Genomic DNA, 16,022 nt, shown 5'->3' on the forward strand with positions numbered 1-16,022 from the left:
AAGAAGGAAGATAGTCCTTAGTTTGGTATGAAGCTCTTGCTCTCTATAAGAACAACAATCTCCTTCTTCTGAGGCTCTCTGAGACAACTGTTTCAATGGAGCAAATTACGTCTAACTTGAGGGGAGCAAAGAGAGCTGCCAAGGCGGTGTCCAAATTTGGAGAACTGCCGCAAGCTGCACGAACCTCAAAGTGCTTTCTGATCTTGTCATCTAGACACCAGCCCACATTATACCACAACTATCATGTCTCAGATTCCGAAAGAGCAGTGGGAGCGGCTGCAGCTCATTCTGAAGAACCAAAAGCGCTTCGGCGGCTTTGGCTCTGGCGGAAGCCCCCGCGGAGCGGGTGCCACCTTAGCTCTGGTTCTACTCGGTCTTGGAGGATTGTCTCTTGCATCAAACTCTCTGTTTAACGGTAGGATACTGCTCTTCCATTGCACTCGTGATTTGCGCTACGGCAAGAAACTTTGCTAAATGGTTGGCTGCAGTTGATGGTGGTCATCGCGCGATCAAATACTCTCGATTCGGTGGTGTTAAGAAGGACATTTACAATGAAGGTAAGCCGTTTCCGAGGTCATTCTGCTAGCATCATGTTCTGACTATGTCATTACTCAAGGAACCCACTTCGCGATCCCTCTGATTGAGACCCCGATTATCTACGATGTCCGAGCCAAGCCGAGGAACATTGCTTCCTTAACCGGTACCAAGGATCTACAGATGGTGAACATTACCTGCCGTGTGCTGTCAAGGCCTCGGGTAGATGCTCTTCCTCAGATCTACCGAACTCTCGGTCAAGATTTTGACGAGCGAGTGCTTCCATCTATTGTGAACGAAGTGTTGAAGAGCGTCGTCGCTCAGTTCAACGCCAGTCAGCTGATCACTCAACGTGAGAACGTCGCAAGACTTGTCCGGGATAACCTCGCTCGTCGCGCAGCTCGCTTCAACATCGCTCTGGACGATGTATCTCTTACTGTAAGCAGAGTTCTTCCTTGCATTTCCCGCGGCTTGAGTTTCCGGATCTAATGTGTATTTTCCTGTCTTCTAGCACCTAACCTTCTCCCCCGAATTCACTGCCGCTGTCGAAGCCAAGCAAGTCGCCCAACAAGAAGCCCAACGAGCGGCCTTCCTGGTTGACAAGGCCCGTCAAGAGAAGCAAGCTTTCATCGTCCGCGCCCAGGGTGAAGCCCGATCGGCCGAACTTATCGGAGATGCGATCAAGAAGAGCAAGAGCTACATTGAGCTCCGGAGGATTGAGAACGCCCGACACATTGCCCAGATCATCCAGGAGAACGGCGGAAGGAACAAGCTGTACCTAGACAGCCAGGGTCTTGGCTTGAACGTCAACGCTGGCGCGGATAGCGACACCAAATAAAGAATAAAATGGTGGGAGAAAGTATGGAAGATTGTTCGGGACTTATCAATCTTCCTTCCACGAAATACTCCGCTCAGAGATCATTACGCCTTCGAGCGGCCCTGAGGGTGGAATAAATCATTTGTACAAATAGTTTTTGAGGTTATCACAGCACAGGCGAATCGTGTCTCTTCTCTATCATAATTCAAGGTCGTTTCCCGGCAAACTTTATACCTAAAGGTGTTTACTCTTTGTCCAATTCGTAGGTTGCAGTTCTGGACGCAGCTGAATGCGGGGACGAGACCGGCGGGCGGAAATTTTATATTTCAGGCGGGGAAACATTTTTTTACTCTACTCTCGCACCGTAACATCGAGTCGCAGCAAACATAGACTGCATATACCCTCCTTGAAATCTATTTACCTACATAGGAGGAAAACTGAAGGGTCGAGTTCCAACGTGATCTAATTTCATCCTTGAGCAAACCGCACCTTCTACCACCCATCCGCGCCAAGGTGCATCTACAAGCGCGTGTGTACTCTGTAACTTTAGCTGACGCTCTCGCAGAATGGCAGACCCAGTGACCGAAATCGACGTCGACCTCAGTGTCCAAGAAGTCCTCCTCGCCGCCTCCCAGCATGACAACCAAAAACTCCGACGGCTCCTCCGTGCCAACGATGCGGCCGGCAACCCCGCTAACGTCAAGGACTCGGAGACCGGCTACTCCCCGCTCCACGCGGCCATTGCAGCTTGCGAGCCTGATGAGGAGGAAGAGGTCAAGACGAATGGTGCGCCTAACGGCGTCCAAACGAACGGAGAGGAACAAACTAGTGAGCAGGAGAGCACAGTCCAGGCCGCCGTGCAGACTGTGAGGCTTCTTCTGCAGGAGGGCGCTATCTGGAATGACTTGGATTTGAACAATGAGACTCCGGGGTGCATTGCGAGGAGACTGGGGTTGACTGAGATTTATGAGATGATTGTGGATGCCGGAGTCAGGGCGGAGCTGCTTTTGAACAGGCTTGACGGATATGAAGAATTGTCAGACGACGAGATGGATGAGAACGGAGAAGAGGGGCAAGAACAGCAGGAAACCACCGTTGCAGATGCAAGCGCCTCAAACACAGCGGACGACGAGACTGTCCCCCAACTAGTCGATTCCACAACCGTCGCAACTACAGAGACCACACAAACGGCCGAAGCCGATCCTAACGTCACCAGCTCGCGCTACCTAAACTCCGACCTCACCTTCCAACAAGACCGTCTGCTGGACCAAGACCAAAACGGCGTAATGATGGCCTGGGAGACTGAGATCATGGCCAAATCCGCAAAACAGCTCCTCCCGTCACCGGGCCTCCGCGTCCTCAACGTCGGACACGGAATGGGCATCGTCGACGGCTTCATCCAAGAGCAAGCTCCCTCAGCACACCACATCATCGAAGCGCACCCGGGCGTCGCCGCAGAAATGAAGCGGAAGGGCTGGCACGAGAAACCCGGCGTCACGATCCACGAGGGCAAGTGGCAGGATATCCTTCCTGGACTGGTCGCGGAAGGCGTGATGTTCGATGCGATCTACTACGATACATTCGCCGAGTCGTATGCCGATTTCCGGGACTTCTTCACGGAGCAGGTAATTGGTGTTTTGGAGCAGGAGGGTAAATGGAGTTTCTTCAACGGCATGGGTGCAGACCGACAGATCAGCTATGATGTCTACCAGAAGGTCGTGGAGATGGACCTCTTCGAGGCTGGATTTGATGTCGAGTGGGAGGAGATCGATGTGCCGAAGCTGGAGGGCGAGTGGAATGGTGTTCGCCGGCCATACTGGAGTATAGATAAGTACCGGCTGCCGCTGTGCAAGTACATGGATTAAGTGTGCATATATACCGAGAAGCAGCTGGAGTTGAAATGAACAATTACCAATTACCTCGCCTCGAGAACTAGTTACGTAGGGCGTATTAGGTAAAGACTGCGATACGAGCTGTATTCAATATAATCATTAATTGGACTATCGTTTCAAATCAATCATAGGTTCGTTCGATGCTAGGTGATTACACGCTTGATCCAGAAATAAAGAGCCCTCAATCAGGGATACGAGAAAATGTCCACAGAATAAAGACAATGGAACAAGCATCAGCCAAAACAAAGTCCCCAGCCAAGCAAAACGCCATTCGCTAAAGGGGGAATCGAATCAATTACATCAAGGGTTGTCATAGGCCGTTTGAGTTATATACAGGTGACAGGTAATAAAGGAATACTTCTAAAGTTGAATGAGATCGACTTCAGAGAAGTCAGGCGGACTGCGGCTGAAGATGGTGCGACACTTTCCATCAAGCGCTTGATACTCGTTGCTAATCCAGATGTGCTTGCTGAAGCGCTGCGTGCGGTAGATCTCGTCGTCACTGACTCCCAGGTCATCGCGAGGAATCCAGATGACGGGACGCTTGGAGCGAAGAGCGTCGTGTTGAAAAGCTCGCTGGACAAGTTGATCGCGTTCGTCGGGAGTAAGATCCTCCAGCTCATCGTGAATGCCTGCAAACAGTGCGGAGTTGCGGGTATGACCCGTTACCGGGCCTTGAGCTTCAGCATCTTTATCGAGTTTTTCGCGCATCCGTTGAATGGTGGGAACGGACTCTGCTGAGTTTGCACCAAAGAACTTAGATCGTCGGTGGGGAGATTGGGCGGTTTGGGTGGCCCAAGATGGTCGACGGGAGGAGGCGTTCAGGTTGGCGGCGGTAGCTGGGTCGAGCCTCTGTCCTTTGTGCCTGAGCCCAGACGCCCGTCGATTTACGCCGCCTTCGAGTTTCCTCATTTCAATATCGCGGGCTTCTTCATTAGCCTCAAACTCGGCGCGTTCACGTTCCTTCAGCTGATGCTCGAGAGTGTCCGGCTCTCCCTCCCCTTCCTCTTCCTCATCATCGTCCAAACCCAGTCGTGCTCTTTGCACGCGAGCAAATTCTTCATCGCGGCGTACGGCATCGTCTTCCAGAGTAACGGGTAAGTAGCGAATGAGAGGTCCGAAAGCGTCGTTTAGCAATAGTTGGAACCCCACTGTGAGTACTGTCATGATGATCATGATGATTGCTTGCCCCTTGCAGGAGACGGCTCCATGGGTATCACGGACCAAGAAGAAAAGACCAATTAAACTGAGCTCCATGACATAGATACCCGTGAACAATTGATTAATTGCACGGGGGAAAAGTAATCCTCCAGTGTCGAAGCGAAATTTCGTGACGTAAAGGGTGTTATAGCGGTAGACGAACCAAAATAAGCCGAAAGTAATCACGTTGAACACCATAATAAGGGGTGCAATGACCGAGTAGATCAAACCTAATAACAGGTCAGACCGGAAAGAGAGAGGAAAGATTGCTACAAAGGTTGAAACATACCGATAGATGCAAGAGTAGTGTACACCGGGAAGAATGTACCCCATTGCATCTGGTTCAGGTTGGTGGTTCGAGCCCATTTTCTGCGTGCCGTAGAATCCAATAGTGGAGCAAGAATGAACCAACTCACGAGGCTGAAGATCTGCACCAGAGCTCCAGCACTCACAGACAGCGCTTGAAGAATCATGTAGGAGAAGAAGTAATTGCTCGACGAGGGGATATTCTGAGCTAGTAGCTCCGGCCAGTTCGTGAAGTTGGTGATATTGTCGATGATGGTGGAGAAACTGGATGCAATCGCAACAACGAGGAATAGCTGGACGAAGAGGAATGCGAAGAAGTAGTTTTGCACAGTGAGCTCAATACCCATACCTGTCTGGAGACCCTGTGCTCGACATAGGAAGCGAAGCATTAGGGGCAAAATGGCCATTAAAATGGCCAGGAACAAGGGAGGCAAGATACCCTGGACAGCCGAAATAAGCCATTCGGGCATTTTGTTAATCCAGGAGAGCCATGTGAACGCGCCTTCGAGATACGAGAGCTGCGACAGCAATCCAGTAAAGGCTACCGGAAACGCCCAGCCAATCACCATGCCGATGACAATAGCGTACATGCCAAATGTGCGTAGATAGCGCTCCCACCATTTGATAGACATGTTGTCCCAAATAACGTCATCTGGTGATATTTCCACCGTGCGTGGAGCCATCTGTTTGGGCACATGGTGACTGACAGCCTGACAAGCCATATGCGCGGCCACCTGGTGGTTGAACTGGATGAAGGCCGAATTCATCAACGGGAACTTTTCGGGCTGTTGCTGATCTATCTCAATTTCGAGGTTCAGGCGAGCAACCTCTTTGCGGCAATAGTCGATAGTGTCGACTTTCTTTCCCAATAGCCAGATTGAAGGCATCCAACTGATACCGAAAACCGGCAACCGCATGGTATCTCGATCCTTCGGTCGAATGTACTTCTTCCATAGTGCTTCGCCGAGATCTTCTTTCTCGAAGTTCTCGTTATACGCCACTGGGTAAGTGTCATCTTCGACTTCGGCACCGTCGTGTTTCGAGAGGCTAATATCATTATCTGCGCGAGCCTTTACTGGCGAGTCTCCGCTGGAGCTAGAGAAGTCACCTTCCCCACTGTCAACAGGAGACTCCGGGGCCGTAAGCGGAAGCTCATCAGGTTCAGTTCTGTTACTTGATTTCGACAAGGTGGACGGACGGCTCTTCCAGAAGGGTCTCTTTGGGTGCGAGCTGTCTCCCCCGGTACTCGGTCTGACTGGGATGGCTGCAGGTCCTTCCCCGGAGGAATGACCAGCAGTATTCTCATCCGTGGCGCTCTCCAAGCCGCTAAAATCCCCATCTGAAACACGATGATCGTGTCTTTTGACAGTGCCAAAAACTGTCTTACCCAACCTACCAACACCTTGACCGACAGCACCCGCCAATCCCACAGCCGGCTCTAACGGATTAAGATGCCTCCGCTTGTGCGTCCTGGGGTCTTTTGAAGACATTGTATCGCGGTGTAGGACTTCACGAAGTGTATGGGCCTGGTGTGGATCGCCGGAGCTGATACCAGCTCCCATGGCCAATTTGGAAGCTTTTGAATCTGCCGCATCCTGCTCTTTCTTCTCAGCGCTTTTACCTCCAGCTTTCTTGGCGGCTTTCTTGGCTTGTTTCATGTGAGCCTTCTTGCACTTGATAATCAACTCCGTCTCGGCCGTCTCCAGTTTCAGCGCAAGCTTATCCCGCTCTTTGACTTTTTCATTTAGGTCGTCAAAATTCCGGTTAATCCAGATGTTCCGAATACCACCGGGGAAAACATCGTACAGTCCCTCCAGAGCCTCCACAGTAAGCCATTTTTCCGGAATGGTAGTCACCAGAACTGTCGTTGCAGAAGCGCGCAATCGATGTTGGGGAGAAGTCAAGTAGGCTTGGCGAAGACGTATGTAGCCTCTTAGTTCGTCAAAGAAGACAAAGCAAACGTAGACAATAAGTATGATGGCCATAACCAGATGGGCCCAATAACGGTGTGTATTTTCAGGGGCGACGTTACCCCAAGCTAGTTGATCTAAGCCAGTCACATTCCAGCGATCCCCGGTGTTCGTGCCGTTCTTGTATGTCTGGTTTTTGCCGTCCACTCTATTAACAGTCAATAGCGTCGGTAGGATGATGCAGCCGAGTGGGAGGAAGATCTTGAGTAGCATTCGCAGGTAGCGCAGAAAGAAGTAGGCGTCCAGGCCACATTTCTGTACAAATTCGGAGCTGGATGTACGAAAGATCGGGCTGATCCAGCTGAATAGGCCCGGGGGTGATGGTTCGGTACGCTCTCTATCGGGGACCAGGTATGTTCGGGGTTGGCTTGAAGAAAGCCTAGAGTTAGCGACAATCCGAAAATGTGCGTGACTGGGTAGGTGAGCTTACTAGATGCGCGTGAGCTTTCCTTTGAGAGCCAGGAACAGGAGAAACTCAACGGCGAAAATGATGAGCGCGGCGGCTAAAGATGCTATGAATGTTTTGAGCGAGATGCCTTCTCTCTCTTGGCCTTTACCGCCTGCGTGCTCTAAGGCCGAACCCAAGTCGTTTGCCATTATTGCAAGGTGTCTGGCCTCCAGCACCGGTGACGTATATGGAAAGAGTCCGCGATGTAAGTGGGAAGTAGGCGATTAAAGCATCTGGGAAACGAGTATGCAGTAGTAGTAATTCGACCGAGCGAGTGTTAATGTTCAGCGCATTCCGAATCTAAGCCGAAGCAAGCTCTAGAGGTCCAAGAGTAATGTCGAATGGTACTCCAATGTACGTAAATGTTGGAAATGAAAATGAGTCAATCAGCAAGTCGATCAAGAACGGGTGAAGGTGAGGTAGAAGACGGATGGTTTGACCGACAGGAGAGGAATAACGATCCGCAGCGAAGAACGGAAGAACCAAGATTATGAAAAGCGTCCTCGGTGCCCACTGCCAGATATAATGATGTTGCAGATAAAGGCATCATCGATCTCCACGAATTGTCCCTTAAGGCAGAGGCGCTGCCCGCTATTCGTGGGATTTGCAGATCGAAGGGTTTTAGTGCATGACATCAAGCGCCTGCTGAAACTTGGCCGACCCCAGAGGCGCTCCTGTCCCCATTCAACCCTTGCTGCTAGTCAAAGTATTGGTCCTGATGAAACCAGACGCCTTATAAGGAACTACTAGCTGGCGCTTAATGGCCCGAAATAACAACAACTACAATAAACTCTTCACAAGATTCAGTCTTGAAGCTGATAAAGGGACGCTGTTGTTGGTGATGTCTCCAAGCGGCTTAGTGTCCTTTTCTCCTGAATGAGCCAGCATCTTCATTGGCGAAGCTCACGAACCTCGTTGAAAGGAGAAAAGCTAGACCTGATCTGGTGTAGCGGTCAGCCACCGGGGTCCACTGTCGTACCAGTGGCGGTGCCAATACGTCTGCCAAGGCTTCTCCGAACAGTACAGTCAGTCAACAGTAGTCAACATAAAGGCGCAGGGTGCAGGTCCTTACGCTATGGCTGATGTACGGCGGAAAGATAGTCGGGGCTCTGATCCCCGATTGCGAAGGTGGCTTTTGGGTAGTAATTTGTCAACAGCTAAGTCGCACCTCATCACGCGGCACGATAAGGCAGGATTCACCCACTTGTACGGAATAGGCACGGATAACTCTGAGACTTACAGAGGAGGCATACCGGATATTGCGCTAGATATCATATAGCCATTTGTTTCATATAGCGACCTCTGGTTTATGTTGTGGTGAGTGTCTCTGGGTCACCACCTACGGTGATAACATGGACGGCTATCACGTGACTCCGACGCGCTCACCCGAAAGGGAAACCACTTTACGCGTGGACGTGTTTGGGCGCGACCAGTCCAAAAATCTTCGAGCCATCGAGCTGAGCGTTTGTTGTCCACCCACCACATATCCCTTCCTGCTGCTGGACCTCCACACCAACCATTGAACCAACCCTTTTGATTTCGCTGCTGTCAACTACGTTCAATACCATTTTTCTATAATCATTTCGTTATTCGCCACTAGATACGATGTCTTCTCCCGCTTCCCGCCGCAGGGGTCGTCCGGCGAGGGACTCGGCTACCGCATCGCCAGCTCGCTCAACTCGCTCAACACGTTCACAGCAGCAATCTCAAGCGACCAATTCCCAGACGACGCCTCGTGCTTCGCGACGACTACAGGGAGAGGCTGCTGTCCCTTCCTCGTCCCCCATGTTCTTCCAATCGTCACCCGCCAGAGAAAACAGCACCGCTGAGACACCAGATGCTAGAATGGAAGAACCCAGTTCGCCTATCAGGGCTTCGTCCACAATGGACGATGGAGAAACGACGCCTCGTGCCAATGGAGCTGCTCTTCGAGGTTAGACAATACCCTGCCGAAGCATAGGTTGCAGTTGCTAATCTTGTGCGATCAGATTCCTCACCGATCCGATACGTATCTAGTTCCAGCCCCACACGTGCTTTTGGCCGGCAGACAGACCACTCAAATATTCGCAGCGACAGCAGCGGTCTATTTGTTTCATCACGACAGGGCTTGGACCGCCAGCGCATCGCATCCCGCCGCAGCGACCTCCATTCTGGAGGGTTTGGGTCAACACCAAGCCGCAGACGCAGAGTTTTCGTGGATGCCCATGGAAATTTCTCTGCTGAAGGCGAAATTCAATCCGATGCCACATTTTCCAACATTAACCCAGATACCTCAGAAGCAGAGGCTATGGGAGGCAGTGCAACCCGTATGGTCTGGGGTACCAATGTCTCCGTTCAAGATGGCATGTCAGCTTTCAAGAACTTTCTGCGCAACTTCACCACCAAGTATCGTCTATGGGCGGATGGAGCTACGGAAGATGAAACGCGCCGGATGGGAGAGTCGGCGGAGCGACGGGAGTATGTCGACATGCTAAACACAATGCGTCAATTGGGTGTTACCAGTCTAAACCTGGACGCAAAGAACCTCAAGGCATACCCGCCAACTTTGAAGCTGTGGCACCAGCTACAGGCATACCCCCAGGAAATCATCCCCCTTATGGATCAAGGTGTAAGGGATATCATGGTCGAGCTGGCATCTCAAGAAATGGATCGTTTGCGGTCTAGAATCCAAAGGGGCCAGAACAACCATAGAGACTTGAGTTCGGCTCCTGTTGTTCCCAGCTCTGATGCCATGAGTGAGTCGGGCAGGATGCCGCGAAATGAGATTCCGGACTTGGTTGCTGAGGTTGAGACAAAAATATTCAAGGTTCTGCCGTTTGGCCTCGACTCCACAATCAACATGAGAGACCTCGACCCGGCCGATATTGACAAGCTGGTGAGCATCAAGGGCTTGGTCATCCGAGCCACGCCCATTATTCCCGACATGAAAGAAGCATTCTTCCGCTGTCAACTCTGCAACCACTCGGTCCAGGTTGATATTGACCGCGGTAGGATTACTGAGCCCACCATTTGCCCGCGCCAGGCATGCCAGGAGAGAAATTCAATGCAAATTGTGCACAACCGCTGTGTCTTCGCCGACAAACAGGTCATTAAGTTGCAGGAAACCCCCGACAGCATTCCTGACGGTCAGACGCCTCACTCGGTTTCTTTGTGCGTCTACGACGAATTGGTAGATGTTTGCAAGGCAGGTGATCGTGTTGAGGTGACGGGAATTTTCCGTTCCAATCCCGTGCGAGTGAACCCCCGTCAGCGGACACAGAAGACTCTGTTTAAAACATACATCGACGTTCTACATGTCCAGAAGATTGATCGGAAGAAGCTGGGTGTCGATGTTTCGACTGTTGAACAGGAACTGTCTGAGCAAGCTGCTGGAGACGCAGAGCAGGTTCGCAAGATCTCGGCGGAAGAGGAAGAAAAGATCATCCGGACGTCTACAAGGCCTGATTTGTATGAGCTGCTCGCTCGGTCCCTCGCGCCCAGTATTTACGAGATGGATGACGTGAAGAAGGGTATCTTGCTCCAGATGTTTGGCGGTACCAACAAGTCATTCCAAAAGGGTGGTAACCCACGTTACCGTGGCGATATCAACGTACTCCTCTGCGGTGATCCCTCAACATCGAAATCTCAACTACTTAGATATGTACACAAGATTGCGCCGCGTGGTGTCTACACCAGTGGTAAAGGTTCATCTGCTGTTGGTCTTACTGCCTATGTCACGCGTGATCCAGAAACCCGCCAAATGGTCCTCGAGTCCGGTGCTTTGGTGTTGTCCGACGGAGGTGTCTGCTGCATTGACGAATTCGACAAAATGAACGAGTCTACTCGCTCTGTTTTGCACGAAGTGATGGAACAGCAGACAGTATCAATTGCCAAGGCCGGTATCATCACTACTCTGAATGCTAGAACAAGTATCCTCGCTTCAGCCAACCCCATTGGCAGCAGATACAATCCGAACCTACCGGTCCCTCAAAACATCGACTTGCCACCGACCCTGCTTTCTCGTTTCGACCTTGTCTACCTTGTCCTTGATCGTGTGGACGAGATGGAAGACCGTCGACTTGCGAAGCACATTGTCAACATGTACCTCGAAGATAGGCCAGAGAATGCGAGCGAGCGTGAAGTCCTGGTAAGTCTACGCTGACTATTACACTACTGTGCATTTTCTGACTTATTTGGAACTACAGCCTATCGAGTTTTTGACTGCCTACATTACTTATGCCAAGACCAAGGTGCACCCTGTTCTCACACCGGCCGCCGGTAAAGCTCTCTCTGACGCCTACGTGAATATGCGTAAGCTTGGAGACGATATCCGCTCCTCCGACCGCCGAATTACTGCTACTACCCGTCAACTGGAGTCAATGATTCGTTTGGCTGAAGCTCACGCTCGCATGCGCCTATCGGAAGAGGTGACCGCAGACGATGTGGAGGAGGCCGTGCGCTTGATCCGATCTGCTATCAAACAAGCGGCCACCGATTCCCGGACAGGGTTGATTGATATGAGTCTGCTCACCGAGGGCACAAGTGCGAGTGAAAGGCGAAACAAAGAACACCTGAAGCGCGCCATCCTGGGCTTGATTGATGACTTGGCTAGTGGAGGCGGTGCTGCTCGCTGGGCGGAAGTCTATCGAGTCTTGAATGACCAGTCCAGCACCGAGGTTGACAGTGCTCAGTTCACGGAAGCTGTTCGCGCGCTCGAGTCTGAAAGCCTTGTGAACATTTTGGGCGAGGGTGCACGGAGGAGCATCCGGCGTGCAGCTGGCGCAGTTGTGTGAGCTGGTAGCGGACACAGTTGGTGATGAGGATACGATGCAACGGAGTACATAATTTACAACTTGATGCGAACGATGCGCTCGGATAATTGGGCTCTGGGGAAGGTGTTTGGCGTTATGGATTGGGTGTACATGCGGAATATATTAGTCGAGCTAAATGCTATTACATTCATCGTCTACCTACGGAGTACCTACATCTGTATGCAAAAGTTGCCGTCGGCATAGGCCAGAAAAGTAGTCGCCAGGCCGAAAAGTCGGGCTACGAGCTGAAATTTGAATCGACACCTACCCATTTAGAGAGCTCGAGGTCCTATAGGGCACGGGACATTCGAGCTATCCTGAAGAATACCCACGCTGGCCCGCCAGCTGCAATTCTAGGATTGCCTGTCTCACTTTATTATCCTTAAGCCTACCAGTTGATGACACCAAAAACACCTAAGCATTTTCTAGACCGGTCTCTGGTTAGAAATAATCCAGTTACGTGTCATGCCGTGTAACAAGCGGTGCAACAAGCGACATCTTTCCGTGGCCATCTCATCATTGCGCTGATAACCATAGAACATTCTTAGCATTATTATTGAAACGAATCATAGCCTTGACAACTTCGCAGTTGCAAGCTTGCGACAGCATCACTACTAGATACTCGGGAGTTGTATACTATTTAGCGTGTTTGGCCAGACTAAAGTCGGTTGGCGTGGAAAAACTAAAGAGACTAAGAGAGCACCTGCTCAATCGACTGGCTGAGAATGAATCTCATGCACCAAGTGTCCCGCGTGGATTTGCATGCATTGACAGGTCGGAGGACGCCGAGTTTCTGGCTTTTAGCATCTGAACTCTTGGGGTCACCAGCTCGTTATGCCTCATGAGGCTGGATCTCGCATGAGGTGATCGGCCAGCCCAGGAGACCAACGATCCGATCACAATGGAAGCTTGGTGTCGCAAATGGAGAAGGTGGTGAGGCCGACAGAGGATGAAACTAACAGGCACGTGCCCGGACCGGAGCCGGCGCTAGTCCCACTGCAGCCTCAAGCTCCAGTAGGAGTTTCCACCTCCAGAGCTCTAGGACGGTGACATTGGCAAGGCAATCCCCGCCACTCGCGGCCCTGTCTATCGCTCTGCTTTCTTTTTCAAGAGTCTAAGGCGCTATAATTGAAATTCTCGCGCCTTTCTTTTCTATCTCTACACCCTTCCACCCCCTCCGCGACCAACAATTCCGACCCTGCGCGCTTTAGCTCTCGATCAAGCTACACCCCAGCTACGCTGATTAGCTCATTAGACCGGCTATTCCTGCGCGCTGCAATAGGCCGCACACGATGAGGTAAACTGACGAGTGTCTGCCAACTCTCCGAAACTCAACTTACTGACCCTGATTTCGTTAGGTTTGGCGAGCATCTCCGCTCGTCTATGATCAAGGAGTACTACTGGAACTACATCAACTATGAAGGTCTGAAGAAGGCTCTCAAGACCGGCTACGTTACCGAACCAACCCCCGAAAACACAAAGCCCGATCGCAGGGCATGGACGGAGGATGATGAGCGGCATTTCGTGACGCTCCTGGAAAGCGAACTTGACAAGGTCTTCAAGTTCCAGCAATATAAAAGCGAGGAGATAGTCCGGCGCATTCAGGAGAGTGACAAAGATGTTGATGACGTCGTAACTCGCCTGAACAATAGCAACGAAGCCCGCAACAATGGCCGGCAGAGCGTAAACCCTCCCTCCGATGAAGAATTTCTTATGCTCGAGCAGGTTCTGAGTGATATCATCGCCGATGTCCACGACCTCGCGAAATTCACGCAATTGAACTATACTGGCTTCCAAAAAATCATTAAGAAGCATGATGTAGGCATTGAACCAGCTTAGGTTGCGGGAAAGACGTGATTCACTAACTGTTCCCAGAAACAAACCCAATGGCATCTCAAGCCGGTCTTCGCTGCCCGGCTCAATGCCAAACCATTTTTCAAGGATAATTACGATGCATTTGTAGTTAAGTTGTCCAAGTTGTACGACCTTGTCCGAACGAAAGGAAATCCCATCAAGGGAGATTCTGCCGCTGGCGGCACTCAACAAAACTTCGTTCGTCAAACAACTAAGTACTGGGTGCATCCGGACAACATCACCGAACTCAAGTTAATCATCCTGAAGGTATGTTGGTTGCATTCTTTTCTCAAGCTACGTCTCATGTTGATGTCGCATAGCATCTTCCCGTTCTTGTTTTCAACCCGAGCAAAGAGTTCGAAGAAGAGGATTCTGCAATCTCGTCTATATACTATGATAACACCGACACCTGGGAGCTGTATGAAGGGCGCCTCAAGAAAACGGAGGGAGCTGAGGCCATTCGACTACGATGGTACGGCGGCATGAGCAGTGATCAGATATTTGTGGAACGGAAAACCCACCGCGAAGACTGGACTGGCGAGAAGTCAGTAAAGGCACGCTTTTCTATCAAGGAGAAGAATGTGAATGACTTCCTAGCTGGTAAACTGACTGTGGAGAAAGTCTTTGAGAAGATGCGCAAGGAAAAGAAGAAGAGCGAGGCTGAGATCGCCGATTACGAACAGCTGGCCCGCGAGATTCAGTATCGTGTTATCACTCGCAAGCTGGTGCCGGTCACCAGATCTTTCTACCATCGAACTGCATTTCAGCTCCCCGGAGACGCCAGAGTCCGAATCTCGCTCGACACAGAGCTCACCATGACCCGAGAGGATAATCTTGATGGCCGTCAACGAGCGGGCAATAACTGGCGGCGGATGGACATTGGCGTTGACTGGCCATTTTCTCAATTGCCCCCCGAGGATGTTGAGCGATTTCCCTACGCTGTTTTGGAAGTCAAGCTTCAGACGCAGGCCGGCCAGGAGCCGCCAAAATGGATTCGTGACTTGACGGCTAGCCACTTGGTTGAGGCTGTGCCAAAATACAGCAAGTTCATTCATGGGACTGCGACTCTATTTCCTGATCGCATCAATCTCCTGCCGTTCTGGATGCCGCAAATGGATGTTGATATTCGCAAGCCTGCTTCGCGTCACTTCGGTATTCAGCGCCCATGGACAAGCACTTCAATGTCAGTGAATGACACCCCCGAAGATGACGAGGAAACCGACGATGAGCTCGACGACGGCAGGGTTGGGAGACCACGACGTGGTTCTGTTCATGGCGGCTATGAGCAAGCCGCGTTGTTCGAGGAGCCGGACGGAAACGCGCTAGATATAGAAGAGCGTATCGCTGCCCAGCCTCTTCCCGGAGACGAGGATTACCCGCTGTATGATTCGGACGATGAGTCCTTCGACTCCGATGAATTGGAAGAAGCGCGACGGATTGGTGGCACTTACTACTACAAGCAGCTGGCGAAGCACTATGTGCATCAAGTGGCGACTGGGGGTTTCGAATTGATGAAAGCGATGATCCCCAGGCCCATGCCGACAAATATACCGGCTCCTGAGCAAAACGGGATTGCCGTCTTGGGCAATAAACGAACTATCAAGAGGTTCCAGGCTCCGAAAGGCAAACGTAAGTAACAAAGGCCCCCTTTCCACTTGTACCATTATTAATAGGTCACAGGTATCTATGTTCCTATTCGTGTGGAGCCAAAGGTCTACTTCGCCGCAGAAAGGACCTTCCTCTCGTGGCTGGAATTTTCCATTATGCTTGGAACCGTCGCCGCTGCTTTGCTAAACTTCGGCGAGGACTACATCACCTTCGCCTGTTCATGGGCGTTCACCATCCTCGCCGCCCTGTCTCTCATCTACAGTCTGATGCTATACATCTGGCGAGTCGACAAGATCCGTAAACGGCGCGACGTCAAACGGGTCTACTACGAGAAATGGGGGCCTACAATCATCGGCCTCGGTTTGGTTACAATCATGCTTGTTAACTTTGGTCTGCGCGTTCGGCAATCAGGCTTCACCAGGAAAGACCCTAGTCCTGGCTACCCTCTTCCTGGAAACCCCAGCAATGGCACTATATCCGATGGTCGCGATGACCTGTGATATGATTTTTTGAATTTCTTGGGGGTTGTCTGTGGATGTGCATATGTATCCTTAAGGGGCTTGTGGTTTTTTGTCCTTTTCCTTGGGACTGCTCTCTTCCTTG

General features: G+C 51.2%; 4 protein-coding genes across 4 annotated transcripts; 3 read left to right on the forward strand and 1 right to left on the reverse strand.

Moving 5' to 3' along the window:
- The first annotated feature begins 234 nt into the window (after positions 1–234).
- Positions 235–1,667, forward strand: BDW74DRAFT_144882 (prohibitin subunit PHB2). Its single transcript, XM_073723112.1, has 4 exons — positions 235–415; positions 489–557; positions 617–972; positions 1,046–1,667. Exons 1-4 carry the CDS (start codon positions 244–246, stop codon positions 1,370–1,372), a joined length of 924 nt encoding a protein of 307 aa, XP_073589053.1. The 5' UTR covers positions 235–243; the 3' UTR covers positions 1,373–1,667.
- A 63-nt stretch (positions 1,668–1,730) lies between these two features.
- rmt2 (protein-arginine N5-methyltransferase) lies at positions 1,731–3,252 on the forward strand. Its single transcript, XM_073723113.1, has 2 exons — positions 1,731–1,864; positions 1,917–3,252. The coding sequence occupies exon 2, from the start codon at positions 1,918–1,920 to the stop codon at positions 3,214–3,216; it is 1,299 nt and encodes a 432-aa protein (XP_073589054.1). The 5' UTR covers positions 1,731–1,864; position 1,917; the 3' UTR covers positions 3,217–3,252.
- A 60-nt stretch (positions 3,253–3,312) lies between these two features.
- On the reverse strand, positions 3,313–7,687 carry BDW74DRAFT_50856 (putative DUF221 domain protein). Its single transcript, XM_073732998.1, has 3 exons — positions 7,150–7,687; positions 4,733–7,086; positions 3,313–4,673 (listed from the first exon to the last, which is right to left on the reverse strand). The coding sequence occupies exons 1-3, from the start codon at positions 7,314–7,316 to the stop codon at positions 3,604–3,606; spliced, it is 3,591 nt and encodes a 1,196-aa protein (XP_073589055.1). The 5' UTR covers positions 7,317–7,687; the 3' UTR covers positions 3,313–3,603.
- Positions 7,688–8,772: 1,085 nt separating this feature from the next.
- BDW74DRAFT_173787 (MCM DNA helicase complex subunit MCM4) lies at positions 8,773–15,919 on the forward strand (the record flags this gene model as incomplete). Its single annotated transcript, XM_073727873.1, has 7 exons — positions 8,773–9,100; positions 9,156–11,293; positions 11,352–11,935; positions 13,316–13,775; positions 13,833–14,078; positions 14,132–15,440; positions 15,492–15,919. 7 exons carry the CDS (start codon positions 8,773–8,775, stop codon positions 15,917–15,919), a joined length of 5,493 nt encoding a protein of 1,830 aa, XP_073589056.1.
- Between the last annotated feature and the right edge of the window lie 103 nt (positions 15,920–16,022).

Source organism: Aspergillus multicolor (genome assembly GCF_047715735.1).
Source record: "Aspergillus multicolor strain CBS 133.54 unplaced genomic scaffold BDW74scaffold_2, whole genome shotgun sequence".
Classification (NCBI taxonomy): Eukaryota; Fungi; Ascomycota; class Eurotiomycetes; order Eurotiales; family Aspergillaceae; genus Aspergillus; species Aspergillus multicolor.

Coding starts and splice junctions, on each gene's coding strand:
- rmt2 (XM_073723113.1), top strand. CDS start 1,918: ATGGCAGACCCAGTGACCGAAATCGACGTCGACCTCAGTGTCCAAGAA.
- BDW74DRAFT_50856 (XM_073732998.1), bottom strand. CDS start 7,316: ATGGCAAACGACTTGGGTTCGGCCTTAGAGCACGCAGGCGGTAAAGGC. Junction 7,087..7,149: donor GGAAAGCTCACGCGCATCTA/GTAAGCTCACCT, acceptor GCTTTCTTCAAG/CCAACCCCGAACATACCTGG. Junction 4,674..4,732: donor CACTACTCTTGCATCTATCG/GTATGTTTCAAC, acceptor ACCTGTTATTAG/GTTTGATCTACTCGGTCATT.
- BDW74DRAFT_144882 (XM_073723112.1), top strand. CDS start 244: ATGTCTCAGATTCCGAAAGAGCAGTGGGAGCGGCTGCAGCTCATTCTG. Junction 558..616: donor GAAGGACATTTACAATGAAG/GTAAGCCGTTTC, acceptor TCATTACTCAAG/GAACCCACTTCGCGATCCCT. Junction 973..1,045: donor TGGACGATGTATCTCTTACT/GTAAGCAGAGTT, acceptor CCTGTCTTCTAG/CACCTAACCTTCTCCCCCGA.